Consider the following 17,451-nt stretch of genomic DNA (forward strand, 5'->3'; position numbering starts at 1 on the left):
TTCTACTCTCTCAATCTGATTAAAAGTAGAAATTTTCACATCTTATATTTTTGTCTTGTCAAACAACATTTAGTCAAGCATATTATTTTCTATTATGTAAAAAGGTGAAACTAATTATTCAACCAAATAATTAAAGCATTGATAGATTTGGAATAATTTTTCTTCACTAAAGCACAAAGAATTTTTTAAATATTTGTATATGAATTTAAATAAATTTTGCCCTCAGTTAACAAACCCATCGAATCAAGTATTCTAAGACCAGGGAGGGTATGAACAATAAAATATAGGATTTTCTTTTATTTTCCCTTCTGGGAGCAATGAGGAAGTTGGGGAAATATCTCAAGGATAAAATTCTTTGGTCTTTCATCTATGCGTATGTCAGAGGACCACAATAGTTATTGGTTTTCTTTGACAGTAAACCTTGAGTCTCTTGTGGGAACTAAATTGAAATCAGTACTAACATTACTGGAAGGAATGAATATACAAATCTTTTATTTAAATATGAAACTAAAAACATTTAATTTAAAACAAGGTTGAGTCAACCCCTATCCACAAAAGAAATTCTGGCTACATAAGGCTTTTCAGATAATGTATTGTATAACGTGAAAGAAAACATAGAAGTCAAATCCTGAGAACCTTTATTTGTTTTTACTAGTGTTAAGTGTATCATTTAAAGCTGTGTTTCAGTGTACTAACTTTCAAAGTAAGAGAATTTTACTGTATTGTCTGTCGAAGCCTCTGTGTACCCTAAAATTCCTTGATTTTATGTGTCTCTCTTATATGAGTCATTTCTAGTTCAGAAAGATAGAATATTGGAGAATTGGTTTACCATAGTTTAGTTACTTACTGTCAAGAACTGGAGTCATATAAACAACAATTTCAGAAGATCTGGTTACTTACCAGTTGCAGTAATAAGGATTTGTTATCTTAACCCTTTATCATAAAACTTACAGCTTGAATGCTATAAAGTATACTACGTGTAAAGAGCTTGGTATACTATAAAGAAACCTTTCCTGCAGGTAGTAGTCATAGCAAGGATTTTAGGTTTTCAAAGCCCTGGCTGTTTTCTGTGTAGCTGCTTTCATTCATTCTTATGACTCTTTTGAAAAGTTTGCACCTTCACCATATATGTTTAATATTTTGCAATAATTGGCCTTGTTCTTGAGCTGTTGGATTCGGGGCCGTAGCACTGTCTGAGAGGTTTACATTTCTCACAGTGAACCGGTCTCTTTTTCAGCTGCTTCCTGGCTTCTTTTTACTCAGGTTTCCACTGCTTTTTTTTTTTTTTCTTTTTTTCTTTTTTAATGCTGTATTAAGGTATTAACATTTGCTTATATTTTCCATTAATTGTAATGGCTTTTAATCATGCATCATACTCAGCAATAGAGATTAAATTTGAATGACAACCTTGGCTTAATGTAAATTACCTTTTAAAAATTTATGAAAGCTCTTGCATTAACTTCTTTTTCGAAACAGATTTGGATGGCAGATTGATTTTGGTTGGAGCTTTTCCTAAAATTTTGATGTCTTAAGTATGCCAAACTCATTAGCAAAAGTCAAATACATCTTTTTTTTTTTTTTGTATTTGCTACATAACTATTGCTACTTAACTTTTTAGGAATATTATTATGCATAAAAGCATGCCATCAAATAAGATACCTGAAAGTATTTGCAGCTACTTGGGCTCTGCCCAAGGATATAATTCAGTTTTTTTTTTTCTCCAAACTGTGATATTATATGCATGTAGGGAGCAAAATGACTCTGTAAAACTAGATATCATTTTAGTTTTGCAACTAGTTGATAAATTCAAGGAATATCAGTGTATTATATCTTCAGTCTTACCTTTTCAAATAAGTCAGAGCCATGTGGTTCCAGACTGATTAAGCTTTATTACCAGTAGACTATGGTAGGGTCTTGATGAACTACACTGTAGGAGGAACATTTTAGGATAAACAGTCTGTAAGATGCACAGAATATTGGCAACATTTGCAGGGTGCAAATTTAAAAGTAACTGGGATATAAAATGAAAGCAAGGAAGAAAGGCCATTATTGGATAAGCAGGGGAAAGCTGATATTGATAAAGGATTTAGCTATGTCAAATAGGAGCTCTAGGCACAAAGTCAATTTCTTTACTGACAACTTTCAAGTAGAGTAATAGGAATTTTGTATTTATATTACTAGGTTGTTGGCCCTGATTATCCTTGTTTTTTCATTGATTCCGTGAGCATTTCTTAGTATTGTGTGACCAGCACAGATTCAGACACTGTATAACACCTACAAATCCACCTATTTCCCTTTTCCCTTCTCCATTAACCTGCCGCCACTGAAATCTGGAGCCAAATGTGCCTGGTAAGTACCCATAGATTTCCTTGAGTTGTATACTCTTCCATAGGACTGTCATTTAAATAGCTGTGAGCCTTAACTTCTAGGTGGCTGTTTGTATTAGATTTGTTTTTTGTGTGTGTTTGTATTTATGTTTATTTCAGGCATAGAAGTAGGAGAGCAGAGGGTGATAGAGGAGAAAGAATAGTGAAGGTGTGCTGCCAACTATGTCTTCTTCCAAATTCACCTAAGGGGCTATCGTTAATTGAACTTATCTGCTCACTAAAATAGGGCCACCAGACGTAAGATAGACCAGGATTACAAACTTGAGATTTAGATGATATGGAAACAATTATTCTAAATTGTCTTGTAAATACCTAGTTAGCAATAAAGTTCGAGTTAGCAAAATGGCTCATCAAAATAAAAACAAAAACCTGCCCTCACAGTGTGTCTGCTATACAAGTTGGTCTCGAAAAAATTTAATAATACTATTAAATGAATCTTAGATTTATGACTATTCTAACTAAGCAGTTCTTCAGTTCTTTGTATTTTCTTTCTGATTATATCTAATCTGCATTAAGAATGCTTTCCTTTAACATAAATACTTGTTCAGATCACCTATATAAAATAAAGCCAGCCTGTTACAGGCTTGGCAATACTTTTCTGCTGAACACTATATTTCCTTCTTGTTCTCTGTTGAAGTGAGAGTTAAAAATAGAATATTCTTTAGAGCCCTCCAGGGAAGTGCCTGAGCCATCAGTTTATATTGTCCTAGTTCTCTCAGCTTGCAGAATCGATTGTGCTTTTCTCTGAAAGTGCTGGAAGAAATGGAATAATATTGGAACAGTGCAGTCTTTTAACAAAGGAGAATGGCAGTATTAAATAACACCTATATTGAGATCTGGACATTTATTGTCTTGTTTGATATCACTCAAATAGGCATTGCTTACATTACAAAACAGATGCTTTTCCACAATATTGACACAAATTTCTGTAAAAGATAACTTGTTTCCCCCTAGCTTCTAGGTTAAATCCAGATATATCACAGGAAGGATTTTTTTTGTATTATTCTGATATACTGAAACACTTTTTATTGAAGAAAGAATAATTTAGGTAGTAGCCAAGTTGGTGGTATAGTGAGCATCAGGATACTGGGGATCTCTTCTGGTAGTATTTTTTAAACGTAATGATACTTTTCATTCTCTAGGAATCTGCTTCATCCTTCCTAATCTTCAACCTTCTCCGTCTTTTCCAGATCATTGGATTTTTTTCTCATACTTGGCAGTCTTCAAACTATACTTTTGAAACTATCACGACTTCTTTTTTCTTTGTCTGAATAATTAGATAAAGAACCTGAACCACCATGCCACTTCTCTTAAGTGCTGTTCTGTAACAATTGATGCTCAGCATCCTGAATGTTCAAACACAGGTTCAGAGGATTTTGTAAATAACATGAACACTTCCTTAAGATATAAACTTTGTTAAGGAAGTATGCATAAATTTTATTAAGGCATGCTTGTCATTAGGTGACCCTTTATTTCTGTAGCTAATAAATTATTAATGATTTTGTCTTACATAGACAATAGTAAGGTTCTTCCTATCTTTAAATGGATTAGTAGAATAGTGTTCCGGATATTTGGGGGTTTTTAGCGCTTTCCAACTGAATATTTCTAGTTTTGCTTATGATTATAGTAACTTTAACCAACATAGATCCCATGGTTTTATATAAATTGAAAAATTCTAATAATCTTATTGCATCTTTTAATATTCTGCTCTTCAGAGAGTATACTCCAAAATTATATATTTTGTAACAGTTAATAGGTTGTTGTTTGTTTGTAATAATTATTAGAATAAATGATGAACCATATCATCTTGACTTCTGGAAAAAAACAGTTTTGGTACCTGTCCTAATGCCAGTAGAATTTTCCTTCTGGGGTACCAGTCATACAGAGCATCAAACGTTAAATGATGCTTTTTAACAAAAAATCTGTGATAACCTTAGAAAGATTCATCAGGCTCTAACAGCTTCCTGATCACTGTGGGTCAAATCAAGGGGGTTTTCCTGCCTCGAATATAAAAATGAATGTAAAGCTACTCAGTGTATAGAAAAGAGCCATTGCTTCACAAGAACTTCAAGACTTCACCCATGATACAGAACATACCCCTCATACACAATGTGTCCAAGTTAAAGTTGGCATTGCCCCACTGGGTAAAGTCTGACCTCTAGGCAAAGCAACTCATCTTTGCGAAAAAGAAAGCCAAATATATGAAAATTCTGCTAGAGAAAAATCTCTTGTGGGATATGGCAACAGAATATACATTTTGAGCAAGGACATTCTTTGAGGCAAAATAGCAAAGCTAAAACCCAAAGAGGAACATTGGAGATTGACATGGAAATACTTAGGGTGTTAGAGAGACAGACCAAGGGACATGGAACCTGAAATACGCCACCATTTGAGCCTCCTCTTCCCCCACATGAAATCTAATTATAATAGGGCAAGCAAGTGTAACCTTGAAATGCAGGCATCACAGTGTATCTTGGGAGTGGGCAAAACAAGTGAAGGAGAGAGTCCTTCCCAGGAAGAGGATATTATTGACTGATCATGTAAACTCTTTGACACCTGGTCTTTTTTCAGTGCCCAAGTTCATATAGCTACCATCTGGACTAACTGCTCAACAACCTTTCACTCTGATTCTTAATTTGGATTGCTTATACTCACAAATAATCTTCAGTTCAAATGAACAGAAGTTTCCTGGTTGATTATTTACACTAATTCTCTGTTTTCCTATAATTAAATTTTTCTTAAGACTTAGATGTGTTAAAGTACAGTAAAAGTTTTCGTTAATGAAAATTCTCAGGAAATGGAAAGGAGCCAGGTGTTTAGTGTTCTGCTTATTTGAGCAGTATTCCTGGAATATTCTTTCTACTTCAACATTTGTCCCTGAGAAAGGTAAAGTTTAGAATCAGACTGCTGTATGCAAATCCTAGCTACAACACTTACCAGCTGGTGACTTTGGACAAGGTATGAACCTCTCTGTGCTTTTGTTTCTTCATCTGAAAAATGGGAATAATTGTACCTATTTCATGAGATTGATGACATTAAATGAGCTAGCATGTGTAAAGTGCTTAGAACGGTGCCTGAAACCTAATAAATGTCATGTAAATTTAGCTACTAATATTACCTTGTTGTGCCATCGAAGAAATGAAAATTATGTCGTATTCTAAACAAAAAGGCATAGGAATTTGAGGTTAAATGTTTCTCTTTTTTGTATTCAAATTTTCATCCATGAAAACCTATTTTATAGTCAAATAAAGCTTTTTTTAAAGGATTTTAATGTCTAGTTTTTTCAGAAATGTTCAAATAAAACTTCATTTCAAGCTTTACATTTTAGATATGAACTAAAATACTTCTGTGTTCTTCCTTATCAAATAAGCACTTTGAGGTTAATTACATGAAATCTATAATTCAACTGCTATGCATTTTTCAGTGAAAAGCTTAATGGAATGAGCCATGAATTCCAGACAGGTGATTTGTATTCTTAGCATTAAGGTAGTTAGTGTGTTTAACCTTATTATAAATATGTTACCTTAAAACTTTAGTTTTGCTCTCAGAAGCCATTCAACTAAATGTGGACATTGGAAAACTGGCCATTCTCAGTCAGCCTGTCAGCACATAGTAAGCTCCTGGTTCTGTGTAGAAGCATGTATTATTTTGATTCCATTATGTTAAGAGAGTTTTTCCCTATTATTTATTTAGTGAGTATAAATATCGAGTGCCTGCTTTTTTGGCTTAGCTGTGTCATAGCTTATAGAGGTTTGGGTGTGTGTTTTTTTTAATGGAGACAATGTTAAACTTTCTAATTTTACCCTTAAAAAGCACACCATTTTAGTTTGTTTAGGCATACACAAACCATGAGAGAAAAATTAATAAGAATTTTATATTACCTGTAGAGTTTTAAGAGATGTAGAATAAAGCAATGAAGGAAGAGATCAACAGTAATACAGGGATAGTGGGGGACTTTAACTCTTCATTGACACCAATGGACAGATCTTCCAGACAGAAAACCAACAAGGAAACAGCATCCTCATATAACACACTAGAGCAGCTGGATTTAATTGATATTTTTAAAACATTATTTTACCCCAAAGCACCAGAATATATATTCTTTTCAAGTGCTCATGTAACTTTTTACCAGAGAGACCACATGTTAGGCCACAAAAAAGTCTCAATAAACTTCAGAAGATTGAAATCATATCAGGAGTCTTCTCCAACCATAATGGTATGAAATTAAAAATCTATTAAAAGAAAAAAAATGGAAAAATACACAAACACATGGAAACTAAGTTATGTATTAAACAATAAATAGGTTAACAATGAGATGAAAGAAGAAATTAAAAGTTACCTTGAGACAAGTGAAAATGAAAACACAATGACCCACAACAAAAGCAATTCTAAGATGGAAATTCTTAGCAATACAGGCCTACCTTAAGAAACAAGAAAAATCTCAAGTAAACAATCTAACTTTACACTTAAAGGAAGTAGAAAAAGAGAAAACAAAGCCCAAGTGAGTAGAAGGGAGAAAATAATAAAGATCAGAATGGAAGTAAACAAAAAAAGCCTAAAAAGTACTATAAATTTAACTATAAAAGATCAATGAAAGCAAGAACTGGTTCTTTAAAAGCAAACAAAATTGATAAACCTTTAATCAAACTCATCAAAAAAAGACAAGATTTAAATAAATTAAATCAGGAGTGAGAAGTGACAACTGACACCACAGAAATACAAAGGATTATAAGAAAGTATTGTGAGCAATTATATGTCAACTTGGACAACCTGGAAGAAATGCATAAATTCCTAGAGACATATAATCTTCCAAGACTGAATCAAGAAGAATCAGAAAATTTGAACAGACCAATTACTGCAGACAAAATTGAATCAATAATCAAAAAACTACCAAACAAAAGTCTTAGACCGGATGGTTTCATGGGTGAATTTTACCAAAGAGTCAAAGAAGAATTAACACCTATTCTCAAAGTATTCCAAAATGTTTAAGAGGCTGGAAGGCTCCTGGGTACATCCTATGAGGCCACCATTACCCTTATTCCAAAACCAAAGGCACTATAAAAAATATACATATATATATAAGCTAATATCCCTGGTGAAGATAGATGCAAAAATTCTCAAAAAAATATTATCAAATCGAATTCAGCAAGACATTAAAAAGATCATGTACACCATGATCAAGTGGGATTTATTCCTGGGATGCAAGGTTGGTTCAATATCTGCAAATCAACATGATACATCACATAAACAAAATAAGAAATAAAAATTATATGATCACATCAATAGATGTAGAAAAGGGGTTTGACAAAATTCAGCATCCATTTATGATAAAAAACTCTCAGCAAAGTGGGAATAGAGGGAACTTACCTCAACATAATAGAAGCCGTATATGATAAACCCACAGCTAACATAATACTCAACCATGGAAAGCTAAAAGCATTTTACTTTAAGAACAATAAGGAGATATGGATGTCCAGTTTCACTACTTCATTTGACATAGTGTTGGACATCCTAGCCACAGCAATCCAACAAGAAAAAAATAAAAGACATCTGAATTGGAAAGGAAGAAGTAAAACTCATTCTTTACAAACGATCTGATACCAGATAATGAAAACTCTAACAATTCCACACCAAAAAAGAAACTGTTAGAACTAATAAATGAATTCAGTTAAGTAGCAGGATACAAAATTAATATTCAAAAGTTGGTTGCATTTTTATACACCAATGATGAACTTTGAGAAAGTAAAATTAAGAAAACAATCCCATTTATCACTGCATTCAAAAAAATAAAATACCTAGGAATAAATTTAACGTAAAACCATTCCCCAATCTTTTGGCACCAGGGACCTGTTTCGTGGAAGACAATTGTTCTATGGACTGGGTGGGGAAGGAGTGGTTTGAGGATGATTCAAACACTTTACATTTATTGTGCACCCCTCAACCTGTATTGCATACCATGGTTACTCATTAATCTTCTCTAACAATTGTGCCTCAGTCTCCTCTACTATTTCATCAATTCATCTAGTTATAGCGCTAGCTGAAAGAGGAACACATGCCACCTTTGAACTGCAGCCTTTCCTACAAGTTCATGACAAATGTCCTTATCAGCAGGCAGGATCAACTTGTCACCTTTAGTAAAGGGCTTCTGAGCTTTAGCAATGCGGTTAGCCACTAAGAATGATGCTCTTAGAGTAGACACATTTGATGAAATAGTAGCCTTCAATAATTGCTTCTGTTTTTCGTGTTCACGTTTTTTTCTTTTGAAAACTCCAAAGGCTTGTCTTTTAATGCAGGGTGCTTGGTCTCCATGTGGCAAAACAGTTTTGAAAGTTTCATGGCTTTGTTAGATAGCCAGTCACCACATATTATACAAAGTGGTCTTGGAGAATGTGAATCACCTGTTGCAAATAACCTATAATTTAAGTAGGACTCTTGGTGTTTTCTTTTAAGTGCAGCTTTCTTTTTGTTGGTGGTCTTAGAATCTTCTGCCTCATTATTGGATATTTCTCCTTTTTCAAAGAAGCTCTCCAGAGATGTTTGTTTTTCACTCATTTTATCTAGAGTTAGCTTGTGGGCTTACCAAAATTGTGACTGAGACAAGCACGCAGTATGGGAAAAAGGCATGGATGGAAATGGTACAGTGTCAAATTCTGACTTAAAGCCTGCCACTAGATGCGGCTGTACAATTGAAGTACCTGCCACTATAAAGCCTGCCACTATAAAGCCTGCCACCAGATGCAGCTTAATTGTCACTTGCCATTCTCTGATAGGGTTTTGATATGTCTGCAAGCAATTGATTTATTATGGTCTCTGTTTAGTCAGACCTCTCTGCTAATGTTAATCTGTATTTGCAGCTGCTCCCCAGCTCTGGCATCACTGCCTCAGCTCCACTTCAGATCATCAGGCATTAGATTCTCATAAGGAGCACGCAGCCTAGATCCCTCACATGCACAGTTCACAATAGGGTTCAACCTTCTGTGAGAATCTAATGCCTGCTTGATCTAAGGTGGAGCCGAGGCAGTGATGCTAGTGCTGGGGAGTGGCTGCACATACAAATGAAGCTTTGCTCACTGGCCTGCTGCTCACCTTCTGCTATGCAGCCCAGTTCCTAACAGGCCACAGACCAGTACCGCTCCATGGCCCGGGAATTGGGGACCACTGAGGTAAAAGACCTGTACTCGGATAATTATAAGACATTGATGAAAGAAATTGAAGAAGATATAAATAAATGGAAGCATATACTGTGCTCATGGATAGAAGAATTAACATCATTAAAATGTCTCTACTTCCCAAAGCAATCTATAGATTCAGTGCAATCCTTATCAAAATACCAATGGCATTTTTCACAGAACTAGAAGAAATAATCCTAAAATTTATATGGAACTATAAAAGAACCCGAATAGCCATGGCAATTTTGAGAAAGAGGAACAAAGTTGGAGGTATCACGCTACCTGATATCAAACTACACTACAAGGCCATACTAATCAAAACAGCATGTCACTGGCATTAAAACAAACACAGATTATATTGGAAGAGAATAGAGATCCCAGACATAAACTCATGCTTATATGGTCATTTAATATATGACAGAGGAGGCAAGAATTTACAATCTATTCAGTAAATGGTGTTGGGAAAACTGAACAGACTTGCAAAAAAGTGAAACTGGACCACCGTACACCATATACAAGAATGAACTCAAAATGGATTAAAGATTTAAATGTAAGACCCAAAAACATAAAACTCCTAGAAGAAAACATAGGCTGTAAACTCTCTAACATTGCTCATGGTAATATTTTTTCAAATATATCTCTTCAGGCAAGAAAAACAAAAGAAATAATAAACACATGGAATTACATCAAACTAACAGTTTTTTTGCACAGCAAAGGAAACCATCAACAAAACAAAAAGACAGTCCACTGAATGGGAGAAGATAGTCACCACTGATACATCTGATAAGAGATTAATATCCAAAATTTATAAATAACTCATACAACTCAACACCAAAAGAATTACCCAGTTAAAAAATGGGCAGAGGACCTGAATAGGCATTTCTCCAAAGAGGACATACAGATGGCCAATACATATATGAAAAGGTGTTCAACATCACTAATCATCAGAGAAATGCAAGTTAAAACCACAATGTGATATTACCTCATACCTGACAAAATGGCTATCAACAATAAATCAGTAAACAAGGGTTAGCGAGGATGTGGAGAAAAGGGAACCCTCAGGCACTGTTGGTGGGACTGCAAATTAGCACAGCCCTATGGAAAACAGTATGGAAGTTCCTCAAAAAATTAGAAATAGAACTGCCTTATGACCCAGCAATCTCACTTCTGAGTATTTATCCAAAAAACACTAATTTGAAGAGATCTGTGCACCCCTGTGTTAACTGCAGCACTATTTATAATAGCCAAGATATGGAAGCAACCTAAGTGCCCATCAATAGACTATTGGATAAAGAAGAGCAGTACCTTTATACAATGGGATATTAACCATTAAAAAAAGTGAAATCTTACCATTTACAACAACACGGATGGACCTAGAGGGTATTATGCTAAGTGAAATAAGTCAGAGAAAAACAAATACCATATATGATTTCACCTATATGTGGAATCTAAAAAAATATATAAAACAGAAACAAACTTAACAGATATAGAGAACAAATTAATTGTTGCCAGATGGGAAGGGGTTTGGGGGTCTAGGTGAAAAGCCGAAGGGATAAAGTACAAATTGGTAGTTAGAAAATCATCATGGGAATGTAAAGAACAGCATAGGGAATATAGTCAGTAATTGCAATAACTGTATAGTACCAGGTGGGTATTCATCTAATTGAGGGGATCACTTCGTAAATTATATAAATGTCTAACCACTATGCTATTCACTTGAAACTAATATAAAATAATATTGAATGTCAGCTATAACTGAAAAATTAAAAAATAGGGCAATAAACAAAAATTATGAGATGATTAATAAGGGAGTTTCTTAAGGGAGAGACTTTTTTTAAGTGCTTAGCATTCTTAGTTTTAAAGCTTCACTATTATTTAAGGTCATGTTCCCAACTTATTTATGCTACTTCTAAATGAAGTACTAATAGTTTTTCTGCTTTCGCAATCTTTAAAATCTAGAACTTCTGGTTAATTCTCCCTGCTCTAATACTTGTAAAATCTTTGATTCTCCACCTGGATTCTATTCTGCCTTCATCTACTTTTCACTTTACATACTATAACCAGCCACTCCCGTCTGTTCCCTATTCCTGAAACATATTATCCACTTTTTACTTTTTCTAGATGTTTTTATTTAAGTTCAGGCTCAAAGGTCACTACCTCTGTGAATATCAGACAGGACTGATTTCTCTCTCATTTTCATAAGATCCTATTTATTCTGCTGTTCTGATATGGTGTCATAGCTAACAATGCCTAATTTCAAGATAGATTCCATGTCTTACTTATCTTTATATCATCCTCCACACACATCCTGGACTCACAGCATCTTTTTTACTACTCTCTCTAACAAATGACAAGGTGCTAGTGTCAGATGTTTTAGAATTCATGTTGTCACATTTTTTCGAAATGTACACGATTTTTGTGTGAAGGTATGTGCGTATCTCCATTAGTAGTCATGAATATTAATGGAAATTAGGTTAAATTAAGTAATCTAAAATAGTGTTGCAAAATTACTGATGCAAAGTCTATGGTCCAAATGACCCTACATTAGAACTCTGTGATATGAACTCTATAGCTATTATTGAAAATTTTCTTTCCAACTTTTTTTTCATAAGAATTTTAGGCAGTAAGCCTCTTTAGGTGAATCTCCAAAAATTTGTAAATTTAAAGAAAATCAGAACCACTTTTGTGCATAAATTGTTTTTTTAATGATTATCTTTCAAAGCAACTTATAACGTTGACTATATTGTGAATAAACTACAAAAGTAATATGAAAAACATTTGAAGTTTCTTAGGGGGGTGTGACTATTTAAGTCTAGGTATTTTAAGTCAGATTATGTTACAGTGAATTCTGCCAGGTGTCCACATTTTTTCTTTTTTAATTTTAGTGGACTATAACTCTGACGAGTCCATTATAAGAAGTTACTTTCCCAGTCTATAAAGAACTGAGCCCAAATTCTAATACTGGAATATACGCTTGGGGATGTGTGTGTATGTATTCAGAGGTGGCATTTCCAACACAAAATATCTTATATTCACATCCCATTTTCACTCCTGCCTCTTATTTTCCTAGGGGTAGAAATGTCTAACTACTTTTTGATAGTATTTGGAATTTAGGTTATAAATTCAAAATACTTGTCATTTGATAAACTGAAAATAGCGTTAAGTATTAATTATTTTACTAATGAGCAAGAAGTTTCTTCCACTTCATCTTTTATCTGCCTACAAGTTTAAGTTGTTTTAGGACATTCACAGGGAAAATGGTCTAAAGTACAGCATATTATCAATCACTTTTATTACAGATAAGGATTAGAATATACATTTTCGTTGTACAAAGTTAGATTGGTGAGAGGTCATTTGAAAACATAGCCATAAAGCAATGTTGCCAGACAAATACCATTATTTTATAAAACCCTTCACTATTAAAGCATTCACTATAACTGGATTTCTACTTTGTTGTTGTTAATAAGTTGCAAAGTACACAGATATACTTTGTCTTTATGTCTTTAGAGAAAGGTGATGCTAGATTTTATTCAATTATTTAATCATTAAGCAGAATCATTAAGGCTTCCTGGCAGCTACAGTGATGCTATTATCTACAATCAATACCTGAGATGAGATCTTTGCCATTTCTCTTTCTTTAGGGATTGATAAGGATGAAAATGAAAACCGATATTTATAAGATAGCAAAGTATGTTTATGATGTTATCAGAGAAATCATTTCACTGACGTTTAGTTTTGGAAGTCTGTATAGACAGTGCCATAGTATGGTTCATCTTTGTTACTTTTTGAATACCCTGAAGCTAGAAAATTAGTTATTTATTTTTATCTGGTTTCTTTTCTTTTTAAAGATTTATTGTAGCTTCTAGTACGTTACTTAAGTTTTGAACTAATTGGCTTACCTTAAGGAATCTTCTTAGGATCAAGAGACAAAATATAATTCACACTGACTACTCAAACTTATCATTGTGGATTCTCATTTAAATAACTAATAAATTCAGTTGATAAAAGTAAATTTATATTCTTAAAATTGACGACTTACATTACCAACATGCTTGGTGTAATGTTCTAATACCAACTCTAAATTTTCAACAGTTTTTTAACAAGAGGCCCTGCATTTTCCTGTTTCACTGTACTCCCAAATTCTGTAGCCAGTCCTGGTCCCCAGAAACTAGTTGTCATAGTAGATGGTAAAACATACTAAAAAGTAATTATCTGTGTAACCCAAATCTCTGACGCCATAAATTTCCTCAACTGCAGAGGACATCTTTGTACACAGTTTATATTGGAATGTGTTTTATGAGAGAAAAATTGACTTGGGTTACCTACATAGTAAACCTTTTAAATGTTAGGTTTCATAATAAAGAGTTTTTTGAGATTTGCTGTTTAAACAAAATTCTGTCATTTTAGAACACAAAGTACTTGTGTTCTGAATACAAAAATATCCTATTAGATAAAATAAATTTAATTCAAAGCAGGATTTAACTCATTGTGCCATTACAGGTTACCAAGTTATGCCCAACCAGCAACAAAACTACCAAGGAATAGTTGGAGTTCAGCAACCCCAGAGTCAAAGCCTCGTTGGTGGCCAACCAAACGGCATTGGAAATCAGATTCAAGGAGTGGTCATCCCCTATCCTTCAGTGCCATCATATCAGGTATGTTGTCCCTCTCACCTACTTAGGGTAGAGATGATTTTAAATAAATGTATAGTTATAATGCATCTTCTCTCTTCTTTCAATAGAAATAATGCTCTATAATACATAACTTTATAGTCTTAACAGTTTTATTAGTCATAGCAGATTTGTTTTATCCTCATTTTATTACTTTAGTCATTCTCTTCATTAATTTTTAGAAAAAATATCTGAACCACATTGATGTTGGCAAGTAAATTTTGTCTGGCATTGTTTCTGTTTCCAAATATATAAGTATGTAAGCAAGTGTCTCGTTCTATGATTCAGCTCCTTTAGAAAGTCTTTTTTTGAGGAGAAAGTGGAATGGGAGAGAAAATGGAGGTGGAGGTAGGTATTTGATATAGTGAGACAGAGCACAGACTATAAATCAGTGTTTCTAAGGTGGAGAAGATGATGCAGTTTCCCATGCTGGAACTGATTTTTCCCCCACTTAAATCTCAAAAAAGGAATGACGTGTCATGTATTAAAGATGACATGGATTTTAATTTATAGTTCTAAAGTAGAAATGCCTATTGTTTCATAAATGAGTCAGAGTTCTTTAGTATAATATGGCACATTTTCAAAAATTTGTTTAACCTTCATCTTTCTGGAATAAGTTGTGAGTGGGTTTGTTTTATTAGTCTCATGATTTTCTAATGTTAAGAAATCCAAAGACCATTTTCATTCATCTCAGCTAGGTAAAAACAGTCTAGCTGGGAAGATAAATGTTCATATATTTTATCTAAACATAATTAGTGATAGTATACAGACCAATAACTGAAGGAATTATGAAATACAGTCATGAAGAGATTAGGGACTTAATATAGAGGTCTTCTTGGAAGATATAAACCTTTAACTGCTCTTAAAAGAAAATTATGTGCATAAATTGGTGAATAATGGAGATGGAGAAGTAGATGAGCACAAGTGCTAGCATATTCCATTTAATTCCAGAAAATTAAAATTGAAATTAAAATGTAAAATGTGGAATTGTTAAGGACTCTTTTTTTAAGCACTAAGGGTATGTCTAGTTTCGAAGTCCCTTTATTATAGAAAGCAAATAAGGAAAAAAGAAAAGATACATCATGAAACCAGATTTCACATCTTTCTCTCACATCCCCCTTGCTTTTAACTCCTTATCTTCTGTATGTGAGCCTAGGTACATGAGACTGCCCATCCCCTACTTCCTCCACAGCTAGACGTTAAACAGGATCAGTACCATGCCAGGAACTCTCCCTTCTCAAGAACCCTGGTCATGCTACCTAATCTAGTACATTGAGCTTCTATTAGATAAGATGCCCAGGCATTATTTAAATAAGAACTACCTTTAACCTTTAGTGGCTCATAGTCTAGTGCAAGAAGTATAATTTTTAAATGAATTACAACCCTGTTAGTATCATTTTTAAAAATGGAGCTAGATATTGAAAATGCTTCCAAAACAGTTATAATTTCTATAGCATGCTTTTTTATAAGCTATAAATTATTTTCTCAAGGTATTTCATGTAATCCTCACACTGGGTGAATGAATGGGAGAAGTATTGCTCTGACAAGCAATAAATGACAGCCTGCTTTATATTTCCTTCTACATTTGATAGATAAACTGGATAGTGATAAACTGTTATCTAGAAAATAAGCCAGAAAAATCATCTGTCCTCGGTAGAGTGTATCCTGTGGCTGTACATTCTCAAGTACTGTACCCTCTTTCATTTTTGTTTTTTTTCTTTACCACTAGTTACACATTTATTCTGTAGCTTCAGTCATCTAGATTGAGCTGTCATTTTTCATATATCTATATATATGTAGATACGGGCAGAAATAATAATCTCAGAATGTTACATTGCCTCAAGTAGACAAAAAGACTGAACTATATTGTGTTATACAGAGTTGGATACATCAAACCAGTAATTTTCTCTTTGCAATAATTGAGCCAAATTGACAGTAATTAATAGATTACTGTGTGTTTTGAAAGGACTAGTTACATTTCAGAAATATGCTAGATAGGCAAGACTGGAAAGTTAATCACGGGGCCCAGATATAGAGAATAGTGATGTGATTAGAGCCAGAGAGCATGGGTTCGAATCCTGATTTACTTACTTACTAGCTATACATCCTTGGGCAAGTTACTTAACTGAAGTTTCCCCACCTATAAAACAGGTATGATAAAAGTATCTTATTAGGGTTGTTAGGAAGACTTGGTGTAATAATACATATAACATGTTTAGAACAAGTCCTGAATATGGTAGTAAGTACTCAGTAATGCTGACTTTCATTGTCATCACTATTACTAATATTATCATTGCTACTGCTATTGCTAACATCATCATTATAATCATCAGAAGATTTATTATATTGGCTTTATTTACCAGAATCACTCTAATTTGACTGTAACGTTGTGGCACATTTGTAAATTAAGAATCCATTATGCCTATGTGGTTTCTGTTTTAGAGACTATAGAAACTATAGAATTGAAATACAGAAAAGAAGAATCCATAATGTTCTTGTGGCTTCTATGTAGATGATATAGAAAACAGAGAATTGAAAGATCCACTGTTCACCAAATGCCTACTGTGCTAGAACCTGTAAATGGAGATTATAATAAAGATAATACCTCCCCTGAGATGGAGTTGGCATTCTATTTTTTCAGATAAGGAACTAAAGGACATCAGGATAGTTAAGTCATTTGCCCAATGTCACATAGATAGTAAAGTAATGAAGCTGATATCACATCTAGATATCTTAAGCTTCAAAGGTGACACTTTTTCCAATCCAGTATACCTTACTAGTGCCGTAACTGGATTTTACTTAGTATGTCAAATGGTATCCTTAGTTTGAAAGTTTCTTTTTTAAAATAGCTTTTACTTAGGGACATAAGTCATAGCAGCTTTTTAAAAATAATTTAATGCCGCTAACCTACTGTAAATTGATAAATGCTAGCCAAAAACAATAGCTAGCTGAAAAGAACATAGAGATAATGTGGTAGTTCTATGGCTCACTTATCAGGACAGCCTATCGGCAGTTTTAGCTTATTCCTAACTGTTCATACTTGAAAAGCCTTGTGAAGACTAGCGACGTTAACATTGGCAAGGTTTTGAAGAACCTTTTTCCCTTTAAATTGTCTTTCAAATTTTAGGTTTCACTGCCTCAAGGTTCTCAAGGAATTGCCCATCAGACTTATCAACAGCCTGTTATTTTCTCTAATCAATCTAATCAAGGATCTATGCCCACAAC

The 17,451-nt window shown here is 33.8% G+C and overlaps 1 protein-coding gene across 1 annotated transcript in view; it reads left to right on the plus strand.

Annotated features, from left to right (window-relative positions):
• The window catches only part of R3HDM1 (R3H domain containing 1), a 168,817-nt gene that overhangs the window by 109,828 nt on the left and 41,538 nt on the right, over positions 1–17,451 (plus strand). The window contains exons 19-20 of the mRNA XM_015596445.2: positions 14,057–14,211; positions 17,354–17,448. Coding sequence (XP_015451931.1) covers positions 14,057–14,211; positions 17,354–17,448 — 250 coding nt within the window. The remainder of the gene's footprint in view (positions 1–14,056; positions 14,212–17,353; positions 17,449–17,451) is intronic.

The sequence above is a fragment of the Pteropus alecto genome, unplaced genomic scaffold (assembly GCF_000325575.1).
Source record: "Pteropus alecto unplaced genomic scaffold, ASM32557v1 scaffold3, whole genome shotgun sequence".
Lineage (NCBI taxonomy): Eukaryota > Metazoa > Chordata > Mammalia > Chiroptera > Pteropodidae > Pteropus > Pteropus alecto.